The sequence below is a fragment of the Schistocerca cancellata genome, chromosome 4 (assembly GCF_023864275.1).
Source record: "Schistocerca cancellata isolate TAMUIC-IGC-003103 chromosome 4, iqSchCanc2.1, whole genome shotgun sequence".
Classification (NCBI taxonomy): Eukaryota; Metazoa; Arthropoda; class Insecta; order Orthoptera; family Acrididae; genus Schistocerca; species Schistocerca cancellata.
Genome location: NC_064629.1, coordinates 153933259 through 153949711, shown reverse-complemented (window position 1 = coordinate 153949711; position 16453 = coordinate 153933259). Strand labels below are relative to the sequence as shown.

The 16453-nt window shown below is 40.3% G+C and overlaps 1 protein-coding gene across 1 annotated transcript; it reads left to right on the top strand.

Moving 5' to 3' along the window:
* The first annotated feature begins 10892 nt into the window (after nt 1-10892).
* On the top strand, nt 10893-14832 carry LOC126183940 (uncharacterized). Its single transcript, XM_049926288.1, has 3 exons — nt 10893-11559; nt 13142-13300; nt 14548-14832. Exons 1-3 carry the CDS (start codon nt 10893-10895, stop codon nt 14781-14783), a joined length of 1062 nt encoding a protein of 353 aa, XP_049782245.1. The 3' UTR covers nt 14784-14832.
* Nucleotides 14833-16453: the final 1621 nt, after the last annotated feature.

Genomic DNA, 16453 nt, shown 5'->3' with positions numbered 1-16453 from the left:
TGTTAACAAATTTCTCTTCTTCAGAAATGCTTTCCTTCCCATTGCCAGTCTCCATTTTATATCCTCTCTACTTCGACCATCATCAGTTATTTTGCTCCCCAAATAGCAAAACTCCTTTACTACTTTAAGTGTCTCATTTCCTAATGTAATTCCCTCAGCATCACCCGACCTAATTCCATTATCCTAGTTTTGCTTTTAAACGGGAGCAACGTCGGCATGTTATCAAAGCCAAATGTGACTCCACATGGTCCAATCCCTTGGCCCCAAGTCCTTCGTTTGGTGTGGATGAGAAATCGAAAGCCATTGCATTGGCGACGAACTTTCTGCCGAATCCAGTCTCTGTAATTCGTTGGCCTTCGTTAGCCTAGTCTGTATGCATTTTAACAGCTGCCATCTGCAACCCATGGCCCAAAAATCAGTTCTCTTCTCACATCTAGCTTACAGTATCTTTGTTACATTCTCATTACACACAGCTATATTACACGGAGAAATGCTTCTATCGCACGTCACCACTTTGTATGAGAAAGTAGCTGCTTCCGAAGGTCAGTGAGGGTGATAATGCAAAGATGGCAGGAAGTCTTACGGCTGCCAAATGACGGAGTGACAAAGCAGAGAACGGAACAGAGAAAGCCACGTAATTCACAGTATGAAGTCATTCTTCCGTATCAGCACAGACTGTTACGGCCCAAATACGCAGCAACCCAACAGCTCTTACTGGTCCGCCGCTCGTGGTCTCGCGGTAGCGTTCTCGCTTCCCGAGCACGGGGTCCCGGGTTCGATTCCCGGCGGGGTCAGGGATTTTCACCTGCCTCGAGATGACTGGGTGTTTGTGTTGTCCTCATCATTTCATCATCATCCAGGAAAGTGGCGAAATTGGACTGAGCAAAGATTGGGTAATTGTACGGGCGCTGATAACCACGCAGTTGAGCGCCCCACAAACCAAACATCATCATCAACCCAACAGCTCAGCTGTGATTCATCGAATTTGTGGTAACCCTGCTGTTACAGCACTCGGCGTTCCAATGTGTCATGTGCCTGTCGTTCTCCACAAACACTAGTAAATGACGCAGGAGGTGGGGAGCTACGATCCAATGCCACGCAAGTCAGCTAACGAGTTCGTTATTGTGCTCAGTGTTAACTGCCCTTCTGACCTGCGGTGTGTGGGAGTCATTTCGTAGATCATTTTCTGACTTAAGCCAACGAATAAGTTGTATCCTTGATTCAATAAAAACGCAGAAAATCTTAAATGGATAGTGAATTCGACTCTTACTTTATTGCCGAGATAAATGACGCAGTTATAAAATAATTGAAGCGGGTGTTATTTATTTTACTCCATCGCAGCTCATTGGCAGTACTGGTCATAGAATACTTGAGTAATGATTACAAAACCAGCGGCTTTATTTGAATCTACCTCCGTTTATTCTTTTTAATACGTTATATCATCTTCGAGCCCCAAACGTAACCTGCCATCCACAACTGTTTTTATGTGCTGGCGGCCAGCACACAATCCAGTCACAACATTTTTTCATGGTTGTGCAACATACTAGAAATTATTACCGGTGGGGCCTGAGTAGAGAGTGACAGTTGCAGCTCGGTTTTGTACGTTTTTCTTGAATAATTCGCAAGCTGTGGTCTCTAGCGAAAACGTATCCCAGTACAAACTTTAACAACGTTAAATTTGGTACAAAAAAGATACCGTTCTTTTTCCTGTAGGACTAATAGCTTGCGGGTAGCGAGCGAGAGAAAATGAAAATCTCGCGCCTGGTTTTTGAAGGCCAGGCATAACATTACGGGCTGCATAAAACTGTATAGCTAGGGTGGCTGAATTACTCTGCAAGTCAGTGACTTTCCAGACAGTATTAGACATTGGGAAAGCAAACAAACAGAATGCACTTCAGCTTAAAGAGGGAACAAACCTCCGTTACACTGAGTATAAATGGTAAATTTATAAATTGTGCAACAAACACAAAGTTTTTAGCGATGAATATTAATTGTCAACTGGCATGAAATGAACACACAAAGAGGCTGGCAAAATGAATGTCATTAGTATGTTTTGCTCTTATGTTTCTCTCATCAGTTTGTAACAGTCTTTGCCTTATATTTACGTGTTATTCCTATGTACACTCAGTCCTTAGCTATTGGATTCTTTTCTGGGGATCGAAGGCACAAAACCCGGATATAGTTTTAAACTGGCGAAAAGGGCCGTAAGAATAGTAACTTAGAGTTGGGCTCATTGAAAAAACTATATCTTTATTGCAGCAAGTGAGTACATCTTCCAATCTGATCTGCATATTAGGGAAAACAATACTATGTACTTCACTAACAGTTATACACATAATCATTAATGAAGAGCCAGTTTGGACATTTTACCAAGGAAAAATAAACGGAAAGTACCAAACAGCAAACAATGAAATTGTATAATAAATTTCAAGAAGAGATTATAACGACTACTAAAATACATCTGTTTAAAAAGGCAGCTGAAACGTTCTTCATATGTAATGCATACCGCTCGTACACAATCAGACATTACTTAGAGGGTTCAGAGTCGTTGTTACTAATGACAGCTACAACACCTTGCTATATTACCATATAATAACGCTTTTGCAAGAAAATCATTTGCCATAGCTACAGTGCATGACAGTAACGTCTCGCCATTCTGTTGAGTTCAACATGCCACTCTTCACACGGGAAGCTGACTCATTTTTCAGGTGGACTGACGGGAGAACATGAAACGAGCTTGTGGAATAATGGCATATTTACGGGCATAATGGACTGGATTTAAATGGTTCAAATGGCTCTGAGCACTATGCGACTTAACTTCTGAGGTCATCAGTCGCCTAAACTTAGAAATAATTAAACCTAACTAACCTAAGGACATCACACACACCCATGTCCGAGGCAGGATTCGAACCTGCGACCGTAGCGGTTGCTCGGTTCCAGACTGCAGCGCCTAGAACCGCATGGCCACTCCGGACGGCGGACTGGATTTAGTGTAAGGAACATAGCAGCAAGTTCATGATTCCGGAGTCACCAGTGGATGTCCTTGATGTGAGAGAAAAACAGTACCAACCGAATGAGACGATGCAACTGTTAAGACACTGAGCTAATATTCGGAAGGACTGAGCTTGATTTCTCTGGCCATCGTAATTTAGGTTCTCCGAGGATTTCCTAGATGATTTCAGGAAAATGCTGGGATATTTCGTTCATTAGGGCTCGATTGACTACCTGTCCTCTCTTCCACTTTCGTATTAATATTATTGTAAGATAATTCCTAGATGAATAAACAAATAAATGAAATAATTAAAATATCAGCTTGGCATGATTTACGATTCCTAAGAAATTTTTTGCTCCTTGATTGGAAATTGTTTCTCATGAACTGCCGTTGCAAAATGATGCAGAGCAATTGGTGTTTGTATATGAGGACCTTTTGCGTAACTCATTTGACATGAAATCTCAGTAATAACATGCGGCAGTTTTAGGTACGTACAAAAAAAAAAAAAAAGAAAAATTTGAATCACTTTAGCACTAATTCTTCTGGCGATTAAAAGACGTATTTTCAAAATAATTGCACTCTTTTAATTTAAGGACTCCGCTACGCTCGATAGAGGATTACCAATTTTTTACCTGAGCACATTGATGTTGCTGCAGCACTAAAACCCCCAAACTGCAGCAAAATTCAAGTGTTGTTTTGAATATTGACACCAAATGTTGCTTCGAAGTTGCGTTTCTCAGATAAATACAAGCATACTTGAAAAATTATCAGGCAACAACAAAGAGTGACGCGTTTGCTACTGAAGATTGTATGGGGTCACATTTCACACAGGTACCCAACCGGTTTTACCTCGATCTTTGCAGAATGGTACAGTTTCTTTTAGAGGGACCGTGGACTTGCAACCATCCGTGGCTACCGAATAGGCGCACAGCTACTGTTGTGTATTGGAGTTCTGGGTCGCGTAAAATGCCTTTCCATTACACAGGAACAGCTATTAAACTCATTTTTCCAGTAAGTTCACTACTGCACTGCATAAGGTAGGTTAGTCAACGTGCGCCATCGCCCAGTGTATAGAGAGTTCAGATCGGACTTCGAAGTGTCGTTGGATGCATGAGGACACTGATTGATATGGATGTAACTGCTTCACTGTGTGCCATTATTAACGCAGTGAGAGAAAACACTATTGCCATGCATTTGCCAAAATATACTCTAGCATTCCAGAATCAATTATGTATCTTTCTACGGATATCCGCCCGCGATAGCCTCCATCGGTGGCAATGAGAGTGTACATGCTCGGAAGCGTTATTCTGTGACACACTGTCGCCAGTACCAGTGCTGTATTGCAGGTGAATAAATACGTGTACGCGCTGCCAAGTGGTACGGTAACTTTTGAAGTGACCTAGGTGCCGGACGGTTGTGTTACAAAAAAAATCTCACGGCATCTATACCATTTACGACGCCGATAAGCTCCCAAAATTGCGTGGTTTCCCCAAAGTAAATAGATGCTCTGAAATGAAAAGATGTTAACGGATTGGTGAAAATGAACCTAAGAAAACGTACGGACGATTTTTAGTTTAATTCTACATTGTCAGTCCATGATAAATTAGAATCAAATGCAGTAGAATTTGACAGAGTATAGTTTAAGGAATGAAATCAAAACAAAGACATTGTCCTCAATCTGAGATGGTCTGTATGTTTTCAGGCGTCCGGCAGTGATTGTCCCGCATCCACACGTGTATGTGTGTGTGGGGGGGAGGGGGGGGGAGCAAGGGGGGGGGGGCAGTACAGGACACATGCCCTATACTGAAATACGACGGGTATAGACTTTTTCATTCATTACAAATTCCTCACACCGGTTCCCGTGAGATCACCGAAGTTAAGCGCTGTCGGGCGTGGTCGGCACTTGGATGGGTGACCATCCAGGCCGCCATGCGCTGTTGCCATTTGTCGGCGTGGACTCAGCCTCGTGATCCCGATTGAGAAGCTACTCGACCGAATAGTAGCGGCTTCGGTCAAGAATACCATCATAACGACCGGGAGAGCTGTGTGCTGACCCCACGCTCCTCCTATCCTATCTGAGGATGACACGGCGGCCGGATGGTCCCGATAGGCCACTTGTGGCCTGAAGACGGAGTGGAGTACAAATTACTCACACATTTCCAGCAGTGAGTTTCTGCGGTTCTACTAAACCGCACATTTAGCATTGTCCACCGAAGTAGGAAATGCTGTGACTTTAGAAACCTCTGTATCGTTGTGAGCGGCGTTACCTCCAGGTGCTGCTATAAGGTTAACGTTGAAACTTGAGACAGATAAATATGATATGGTAGCGGAGCTTGTAATGGGCTCGGTTCTTAAGGGAACTGTCGGAGATAGGAAATCCCAAGTGACCAACGCTTGCAGATGTCTCTTTTAGAAGAACGAACGTAGCGGTAGAGGCGGTAGATACTGAATTGGCTGAACGAATTCCGATTCTCAATCAACAGATATTAGGTTACTGCATAATTGCACAGCATTTTGTTTTGCATATTGGTATTCCGGTTGCTATCGTTTATTTATCGCAAAAATGGCTGAAATGGCTCTGAGCACAATGGGACTTAACATCTCAGGTCATCAGTCCCCTAGAACTTAGAACTACTTAAACCTAACTAACCTAAGGACATCACACACATCCATGCCCGAGGCAGGTTTCGAATCTGCGACCGTAGCGGTCGCGCGGTTCCAGACTGAAGCGCCTAGAACCGCTCTGCCATACTGGCCGGCTATTTATTGCATGTCATGTTTTTATTTGTAGTTCACTGTTATGTTGTCCTCCCCCAGTAGCGCCGGCGCGGTAGCTCAGCGTGTTCGGTCAGAGAGCTGGATGGCCTCTGTAATAAAAAAAACTGAGAGGAAGGATCAGCAAACGAATTTCAACGGATGTCATGTGACGTCCGCAACGAGCAAACTCAACGATCAACAACGAACAGCCGGCCATTGTGGCCGAGCGGTTCTAGGCGCTTCAGTCTGGAACCGCGCGACCGCTACGGTCGCAGGTTCGAGTCCTGCCTCGGGCATGGATGTGTGTGATGTCCTTAGGTTAGTTAGGTTTAAGTAGTTTTAAGTTCTAGGGGACCGATGACCTCAGATTTTAAGTCCCATAGTGCTCAGAGCCATTTGAACCAACAACGAACAAAATGAAAAAAAAAAATGGTAGCAGAATGGTCAGCGTGACGGATAGTCAATCTTCTAGACCCGGGTTCGATTCCCGGCTAGGTCGGGGAATTTTCTCTTCCTAGGGACTGGGTGTTGTGCTGTCATCATCATCCTTTCATCCTCATTGACTGCATGTCGCCGAAGTGGCGTCAGATTGAAAGACCGGCACCTGGCGAACGGCCTGCCCGACGGGGGCCCTACCCATACGATTAAATCAATAAACTGTTTTGTTGATGGATGAGTTTACATATTGTCGTTTCCCCATTCGGAGATAGTGAGAGGAGCTGTCGACTCTAGAAAATGGAGTGCCAAGTGGAGAAGTCGAAATATTTCCGACATATTCTTCTATTTGAGTTCAATCGAGGGGTGATAGCAGCGCAGGCAATCATAGGCATTTACACAGTGTATGGGGATTATGCTATTGAACACAGCGCGGCAACAAAATGGTTTTCTCATTTTAAGGTTGGTTGGTTGGTTTTGGGGAAGGAGACCAGACAGCGTGGTCATCGGTCTCATCGGATTAGGGAAGGATGGGGAAGGAAGTCGGCCGTGCCCTTTCAGAGGAACCATCCCGATCCCAGCATTTGCCTGGAGTGATTTAGGGAAATCACGGAAAACCTAAATCAGGATGGCCGGACGCGGGATTGAACCGTCCTCCTCCCGAATGCGAGTCCAGTGTCTAACCACTGCGCCACCTCGCTCGGTCTCGTTTTAAGGAGGATCGTTTTGACATTAGTGACTCCCCATATTCAGGAAGACATTCGGGGTTTGATGAAGATCGTTTAAATGTATTAACCCACAATGATCCATGTTAGTGTACTCTACAAATGGCAAATGTGATCAACTGTGATCATACCACCACCGTGCGATAGTTCCATCCTATGGAGAATGTTCAAAAATCGGGTGTATGGGTACCAAATGCTCTAAGCCGAAATCACAAATGTCAGCTGGTGGTCATATATGCATCTCTGCTTGCTCGTCAAAAGTTGGCTCGTGAACAACACTAATTGTTTCTATCTTGTATCGTTATTAGTGATGATAATGGTCTCTTTATGCTAACATAAGGAAAATAAAGGAGTAAATGAGCCCAAACAAAGCAGAAACTCCTCGTCCAGAGACCTGCACGCATCCACAAAAGATAATCTTATACCGATTGTGGAAAGCGACAGTGTGGTATACTACCAACTGCTTCCCCGAGGTCGAACTATCACTGCTGAATGTTATTGTAAACAACTGAGACGTCTTACAGACGCAATCCAAGAACAACGCCCAGGAAGACTGCGTGAAGTAATGCTACTCCATAATAATGCCCGCTCTTATTCTGCCAGAGAGACACAAAATCTATGCAGGAGCCGGGTTGGGAAGTCATTCCGCACCCACCTTATTCACTTGATATTGCGCTCTCGGATTTTCACATTTTCCACTCTCTATCGAACAACCTTTTTGGATGAAAATGCGCCGGCCGGTTCTAGGCGCTACAGTCTGGAACCGCGCGACCGCAACGGTCGCAGGTTCGAGTCCTGCCTCGGGCATGGATGTGTGTGATGTCCTTAGGTTAGTTAGGTTTAAGTAGTTCTAAGTTCTAGGGGACTGATGACCTCAGCAGTTAAGTCCCATAGTGCTCAGAGCCATTTGAACCATTTTGATGAAAATGCGCTCCGAACTTGGCTCGATGAGTTCTTCGGCTCAAAACCAAGTGATTTCTACAGTCGCAGAATCGAAAGGTTACCTCAGCGTTGACAGTCTATTGAAGATGGTGAAGCAGAATATATTATTGACGACTAAAGTCTCTGCTATATGTACCTGTTTTTTTTTTTTTTTTTTTTTTTTTTTTACGCTGTGAACTTATGCTCCAAGCCAGCACGTTTAACCTTACCTGCTAGTCTTCCGCTTTCTTGGCCGTGGCCAGCTTCAGACATCACCTCTTCTAGCAGGGTTTCTGATTATTGATTAAAGGGTTGTAGGAGGCAAAATGGGACTTCTGCAGACCAGAAGTTGGACAGATCTGGTAAAGTCTTGCATATATTTCCATAAACACACACATGGAAATGCGAGGTAGCCTACTATAATTAAACTTGCTGCAGGAGAAGACAAATGGAACAACTGTGTGATATAAACAAGGGTTCTGTTAGCTCGTCCAACCCTTGATCAGAAAGGAAAGAGAGCAATGACGAACAAATTGTAATGATTATTATCCACTAGATGTCCGCCTGCTTAGCTGGGTGGTAACGTGCTTGCCTCCAATGCAAGCTGGCACGGGTTCGATTCCCGGCCGGTTTGGAGATTTTCTCCGCCCAGGGATTGGGTGTTGTGTTGCCCTCATCATCATTTCATCCTCCTCACTGGCGCGCAAGTCGCCCAATGTGGCGTCGACTGAAATAAGACTTGCACTTGGCGGCCGAACTTCCCCGGTTGGAGCCTCCCGGCCAACGATGCCATACGCCCATTTCATTTCATCCACTAGAAAGGTTAAACTGAAGCACAGGCAGGGGCAATACAAAGCAAGATCGCACAGGTTTGTAGCGCGTCCCCGATGTTATTCTATCCTCACAATGAGCAAGCAGTAAAGGAAACCAAAGAAACATTTGAAGTAGCAATTAAAGTGCAGGGAGAAGAACTGAGAAACGATGAGGTTTGTCTATGGTACTGGAATTATTTTAGAAACAGCAAAGGACTTGGAAGAGTAGTTGAAAGGGATGGGCTGTGTTTCGAAAGGAGAAAATAAGATGAACATCAACAAAAGCAAAAAAAGGATAATGGAATGTAGTCGAGTTAAATCAGAAGTTGCTGAGGGAATGAGATCAGGAAACGACACACTAATAATAGTAGATTAGTTTTGCTATTTCGGCAGCAAAACAACTGATTCTGGACGAATTATAGAGGACATAAAATGTAGGCTGGCAATTGTTAGAAAAGCGTTTACTAAGAAGAGAAATTTGTTAACATCGAATATAGACTTAAATGTTAGGAAGTCTTTTCTGCAGCTATTTGTGTGGAGTGTAGCCTTATACGGAAGCAAAACGTGGATGATAAACAGTTTGGACGAGAAGAGAATGTAAGTTTTGAAATGTGGTGTTACAGAGTAATCCTGATGATTAGACAGGCTGATCGAGTAACTAATGAGGAGGTACCAATTGGAATTGGGGAGACAAGAAATTTGTGCTACATCTTAACTAAAAGTAGGGATATGTTGATAGGACACATTCTGAGACACCAAGGGATCACCAGTTTAGTATTTGAGGGAAGTGTGGGGGCTAAAAATCGTAGAGGGAGACCGAGAGATGAATGTAGTAAGCAGATTCAGAAGGATGTAGGTTGCAGCAGTTATTCGGAGATGAAGAGGCTTGCACAGGATAGAGTAGCACGGAAAGCTGCATCAAACAAGTCTTCGGACTGAAGACTATAACAGCACCAACTGTCAATGGTTACCGCATGCTCGTCTGAAAATCCAGACTAATTTCGAGAAATGAATAGCATATTAAAGTGACCATCAATTCGCTTTTACAGGGAGACGTTATTAAAGAAACTATAGCAGCTATCACTTGAAACGATTTCGAGGTCAAAACAGCAACTGTTTCAGAAGAGTTGATTCAATATTTGTTTATAGCATTAACAGACTAATTTTTCCACTTATTCCACTGAGCCAATTATAGCCATTGCATATAACTAGACACGTTCGTGTCACAGTTATTTATGCACCATGGAGAGACAATTCCAGCGTCTTATTTGATAGTGCACTGTGTTCTTTAGAATATCAGTATTATGTGACTGTCCTTTGTTTTACTCCTGGTGGGAAATCCACTAATTACTCCAACAAAAAAGTAAAATAATCACCACGAATTAAAAGTATGTATTTTTCCTAAGACGTTATTTTGTCAAGGATAAATAACTGCTAATTTGCTTTTGTGAATTTTTGGTTTCTATTTGCTTTTAGTCTCATCATATAAAAAGAAAAAGAAAATGATACAGTTGTATTTTTGTGTATTTCAGTTTGTTTATAGTGGCACGGTATATTGTAGATACGTTTCATTTATCGTAGAAAATTACCTTACTTTCTGTGTTGCACAAAATTTCACAGAAAGCCGGTCCAATTCCGTAATGGAAACAACCCTGTTTTCATATGTTTATATACGAGTACATACAGATACGTGCGCACTTGCTGCAATGTTATTTCTTTGTAATATAGACAGCTTAAAAATAATCCAAGGTAAGATAATAATCCAGCTGTACGTGTAATGGATTCCTAAAACGAACAGAAGAGTCTAATTAAATATATTCAGTCTTTTTACACCCAATAAATTGTTTCGGTTTGCAATTTGATCAATAAATTTCACTTTTTTTGACTATCGACCACTGCCAATTAAGCTGATCGACAACTTGACTGATTTTTACAGTCAAGATTATTATGGGATTGGATATGGACACTACAAAGCATGTGTTGGCGTTGTTCTGGGGGCCCTGCCTGAGCTTGCCCCACCCTGTAGCTTCCCCCACCATGTAGCTTCTCCCACCACGACTTCTCCCACTACTGCCCATGAGCCCCCACTATACGACTCCTTCTACAGTACGAAGAACGCAGTTGACATTCAGTTTCAGTGAGACCTCTGTGAATAGTGCGACTAGTCTTAGCTATTCGAAGGGCGTCTTAGTGCTTTGCTCGAGTTCCAGTCGGTTTCATAGTGTCAGTTGGATCACTCTACAGGGCATTATGTCGTCTGAGCCTCGCAATGAATTAGGATCGAACGCAGTTATGTGCTACTTTCCTTGGCTTCCATACTACCTCAGATATCAGATTGGGTTTGATATACTTGTTAACCCTCCTGATGCACAAACGGATCCATCTGTGGCCGGTCAACCTCCGCGTTTGATCCATGTTGAACTTTACTTCCCAGATGGTATTATCTGCAATCCTGCAAACTTCGATGAAATGCCAAATCCTTTTTCATTCGGAGGTGGTGTGCCACGTTTCTACCCTCCACTCCCTGATGTCCATCCACCAATGCACCCAGATAATCCACATCCAACCCAGTCGTTTTATCGTCATCTACTCCAGCAAGCTATGATGTTGCAAGAACAACTTTATACACGTGTGCTTGTAGATATCATAAATGGCCAGCCTGGGGAATTTATGGTAATTGATGACACACTATACGATGTCATTCCTCAGTATAGAGAGTACAATGAGTTTCACATAGAGCCAGAACTTGTTCACATGGAACGACCCCGAGGTGTTCCAAAACGCAAGCGCTCAAAGCAGTCGCACAAACAGTCAGGGCGTTCACATCAGCGTCCATCAAAGTCCAGATCCACAGGTGAGCAGGACACATCACATGCAGCACCACACACAGCCGGTGAAAGTGTCACCACAGGCCCCAGTGAGTATAATATAATGCTTTTGAAAATTATCAGATAACAATTTAAGCATATTACGCTACATATTATCTGTGGATGTCTTTGTAACGCTTCCCGAAATTGTATAATTATATACACGACTTGCACTAGAGATCTGCCAGACTAGTAAATTTCGATGCTACTACCTGGAGACAACTAGTGAATACATTGTCGCCAACAAGATTTGAAGTAGTTGTGTTATGTGATCGCTGAAAACCTTCCTTAATCACTAAAGAAATTTGTATTTTTGAGAGAATGTGGTATAATTTCTAAGTCTGCTTTATGATTTTGGATTCGCAAGATGTACTAATCGCTTTCGAGTGTGATTCAGACTGAAGAAATGCACACTTACGATTTCAAAATACTAAAGCAAACTAAGAATCGTAAAGTATATATTTCTTATATTTGTAGTGTGTTATTCTGAAAGAACTGCATCATAACCCAGAAACTGATATTTCCTGCGCATTCCAGTTTGTCTCTCTCTTTCAAAATTGAGTATACTATTTCCTATATTTTACACTCATTCACCTCTAGTTTTCACCTCTGTGACGAAATTACAATGATATGAAGTTATGTTCATATTTAGTGAAAAACCACCATGTTACTTATTTATGATATTCGTTTGCTTTTCTGCAACGTGTAACAACAATACTTTATCTAACATTTACAGAGATAAGTTCTGTTAGAGACAATATGAAAACATATAACAAAATACCTGCCATCACACAGTAAGTGGTATCTAATTTTAAACTGCACTACTAGTTGTGGACTTGTACTTATTAAAATACCGTGCTACCTATTACCACTCAGTAAGTGGTACCTAATTTGAAATTGCACTAATAGTTCCAGCTACATACCGTACATGAATTGCTAATTCAAGTTAATGAAAATATCTGAATTTCCAGTTAGGAAACCTTAATGAAACTGTGAAAAGTCATAATTGTCAAGCCTCTATGTTAAGCTTTATTTTGGGAACTCAAAATCCCTCAGTGATTAACAAATAATTCGCACAAAATATGAATTTTCACATATGAATGTTACTAGTTCATGAGTCACAGAGGAACATCAACATACTTCATTTAATTCTTTGCTACAGCCCAGAAAGAATATAAAAGGAAAATACAATAATTTAACAGCATTGCAGAGCATAGAGAATCTGAGAAATATTTATTTACTTGTAATTTTATTTTTTTATTCTATGCTTAAACTTTTTCATTCTATGCAGTCTTACTAGGTGTGATGTACTAAACTAGTTATCAGTGAGTTACCTGTAGTAAAGGATTTGTTAGAGGTCTGTGTTTGATAAGCAACTCATACAGAAAGTAATGGAGTTGCTCACAAGAATGATAATAGCTGCCACTCCTCACTTGTTTATCAGTCTTGAACGGACCTTATAATGTGTCATTATGGAAAAATAAGCACAGTACGTCATAGGCGGCTTTACAAACTGTGTCTTTGAAGTGTCTTGCAGTTAGTATATTTTTGCTATATTTGCCCACAGATTTTATATGCCATTTATTGCAATAACTGTGACATAAGTTAGTCCTGTGCGTTTCTTTTTTTCAGAAAAACATCTGCAAAAGCGCAAAAAGCGTACATTGACTCAACAGTTGCCAGAGGAACATGAGTTACATGAAATAGCGACTGGAATACAAAACGAAAATGTTTCCACCCAGGCTGCTGTTGCAACCATCGAAAAGGCAATGGAACGTTTGAATATACAAGGTAAGAATAATGAGGGCAATGTAGTTCAGGACAATGAAAAGCTTTATGCAGATGCAAATGTTGATAACGACAACTAGATTAATGCAAATTTAGCAACATGGCGAGTCTTGTCACGCATCCTGCACTCAACGTCGTGAGGAATTTTATTTGTATTTTATGTTGCCCGTCAAGTCAATTGTGTTGTGAAACCAGAACTGACATTTTGTCTGCGCATTTCGGTGTTAAGTATTTCCCTTTCAGCATTGTGTATTTAACACTATTTCCTATGTTTTATACACATTCAGCTCGATTTTTCTGTTCTGTGATGCAATTACAATGATGTGAAGTAATGTCCATAGTTAGTGAAAAACAACCAAATTTCTTTGTTTGCTTTTCTGCAATATACAATAGCAAATACTTTATACAATATTTAAACAGATGAATTATATTAAAAGCAGTATGAAATATCTGCTGTCACTCAGTAAGTGGTGTTGTCCCTATTTGAAATGGTACTGCTAGCTACTGACTTGCACTCATTAGTTGCAGCCACGTGCATAAATTTCTAATTCAGGTTAATGAAAATATCTAAATTTCCAGTAAGTAAATGTTATTGAAACTGGGCACAGTCATAATTGTCAAGCTTCTATGTTCATCTGTATTTTGGAAACTCAGAATCCCTCAGTGAATCAGAAATAATCTGCACAAAATATAAATTTCCATACATGAATGATATTAATTCATGAATCACAGATCCACATCAACATACTTTATTTATATTTTTGCTGCAGTTCACGATACAACATAAACGGAAATTTCAACAATTTACAGCATTATGGAGCATACAGCACCTGAGAAATATTTGTTTACTTGCAATTCATTTTTTTTCTACTAAGCTTAACTTTTTTCATTGTATGTAACCTTACTAGCTGTGCTATAGTAAACCAGTTGTCAGTGAGTTACGTGTGGTAAATGATTTGTTGAAAGTCCGTAAAATCTTCTATGTTTGACTTGTGACTCAGAGAGAACAAAATTGAGTTTCTCACAAGAATGATAATAACTGGCGGGCGTCACTTGTTTTTCAGTCTTGAAAGAACCTTATAATGTGTAATTGTGAGAAAATAAGTGCAGTATGCTATAGGCAGCTTTACACAGTGTATTCCTAAAGTGTCTTACAGTTAATATATTTTTTGTATATTTACCCACAGATTCGACACGCCATTTATTACAATAACTGTGATGTACACTAGACCTGTGGTTTCTTTTTTCAGAAAACAATCTGCAAAAGCAAGAAAAGCCTACATTGACTCAACAGTTGCCAGAGGAAGATGGGTTACATGAAATAGCAACAGGGATACAAGACAAAAATGTTTCCACTGAGGCTGCTGCTGCCACCATAAAAGATGAAATGGATCGTTCGAATTTGCATGAAGAGAATGATGATGGAAATGTCGCTCAGGACAACGAAAAGCTCGGTGAAGCTGCAAATGTCGATAGCGACAAATAGATGGATGCAGATTTAGCAACATGATGACTCTTTTCACTCATCCTGTTCTCAACATCATGGGAAATTTTATTTGTATTTTAGACATTTTGGCAAATTACGGCCTCTAAAATAATGTACGTAACTTTATTTACCACACAGGAGGCGGTTGAGAGATTTATGTAAGCATGCATGTGGTGTCTGGCTCAGGTTTCCAACAGAGATAGTCATAGCATTTTTATGCGTTATTTTTTTAAATTTAAACATGAAAAATTCATTTTTACACTGTGAGTAGAGTTTTGTAGTGTAAAGATTGATTGAAAGCTTTTCAGATGACGATAGAATATTTATCAAGTAGAAAAAGTGCTCAGCCATCTGAAAGTAATCTACCAGGTGTCTACAGCGTCAACTAGTTGTTTATTAAGATGACGTGTAGCATTTTATACTAATGTATACTTATTGCCTGGTACCTGCATTCTGTGGTGGGTATGAATAAGAAGGTTCTCCAACCATAGTTATTGTGATTTCTATTGTACAGGGATCTTTCAACAGTGGTTACATCATTTTCCACTGCTGTGTAAAATACTTGTGATTTTAACATGTGTGCTTCACTCATACCAGTTAATGAATTAAAAACCTAAGTAAAATATTCATTTACAGCAGGAAACATATGATACAGAATTGCTATGTTACTAGAATTTTGACAGAATACATTACTGTTTGACGAACAAGCTTAATATGGAAACTTGTATTGGAGTTGTAACTGCTGTTAGATTATTGTTATTGTAGAATTATTGTAGGTAGAAGAGGGAATTATAGAAAATTATAGTTGGAAATAGAAGTAGATATTTCAGTTAAATAGACTGTTGTAACCATGTAATTGACCTTTGGATGTGATAGATAATATCTGACTGATGTAGCTGTGTAGTTTCTGTGCTACAATTGGGTATGATTACATGAATTATCAATTTATTGGTTGTTATAAGTGACTTGTAAAATTTTTGTGAGAATTAAGTAAAAAATAGGTGCCAATACCATTTTTTATACAATGTGAGAAACGAGTGTTTAGCTTCTATATTACATACAGTATCATACATGACAGTTAATTATAGCCCTTTATGGTATAACCAAATATACTGATAAATTTCTAATTGGATAAAGATAAATTTGTGGGTAATGTGTTTCCTCTAAATATATCATGTGTATATTACTATGAATCCTAAAAGATAACTAATGAAATTTTAGTATTACACAGTTCTACTTACCAGTAATCATTTTTCTATGACTCTTCTAAAAACCGAAGTTGCTGAGCACCTGTACTGCTATAAGTTTGCTAACAATGTGTAAAACATATAGTTTGACACTTGTTCATATATATAGAAACTAGTTATCCTTGACATATTTGTGAAAATACTTATGGAATTGGAAATTTCACTTTGAGCTGTATTTTTTCTAATTAGTTTTTTCTTATAATATTATATTATATCTGTATGTTTTTCATTAAATAAAGGATCAATACCTTGAACAAAAACTCTTTTGTGTAATTATTTTCTTATTGCTTTTTAGGCAACTGGTAAGCAATAACATATCTAAATTAAAGCTGGAAGGCCTCTGCAGCATATGCTGAGGGCTATCACAGAGCAAATTAATATTCGTACTAAGACTGTAGACCAAGTGAGGTAACGCAGTGGGTA

Bases quoted from the DNA above. Each gene is read 5' to 3' on its own strand.
- LOC126183940 (XM_049926288.1), top strand. From the start codon at position 10,893: ATGTCGTCTGAGCCTCGCAATGAATTAGGATCGAACGCAGTTATGTGC. The intron at 11,560-13,141 runs GTGAGTATAATA...TCTTTTTTTCAG, and splicing joins AAGTGTCACCACAGGCCCCA to AAAAACATCTGCAAAAGCGC. The intron at 13,301-14,547 runs GTAAGAATAATG...TTCTTTTTTCAG, and splicing joins GGAACGTTTGAATATACAAG to AAAACAATCTGCAAAAGCAA.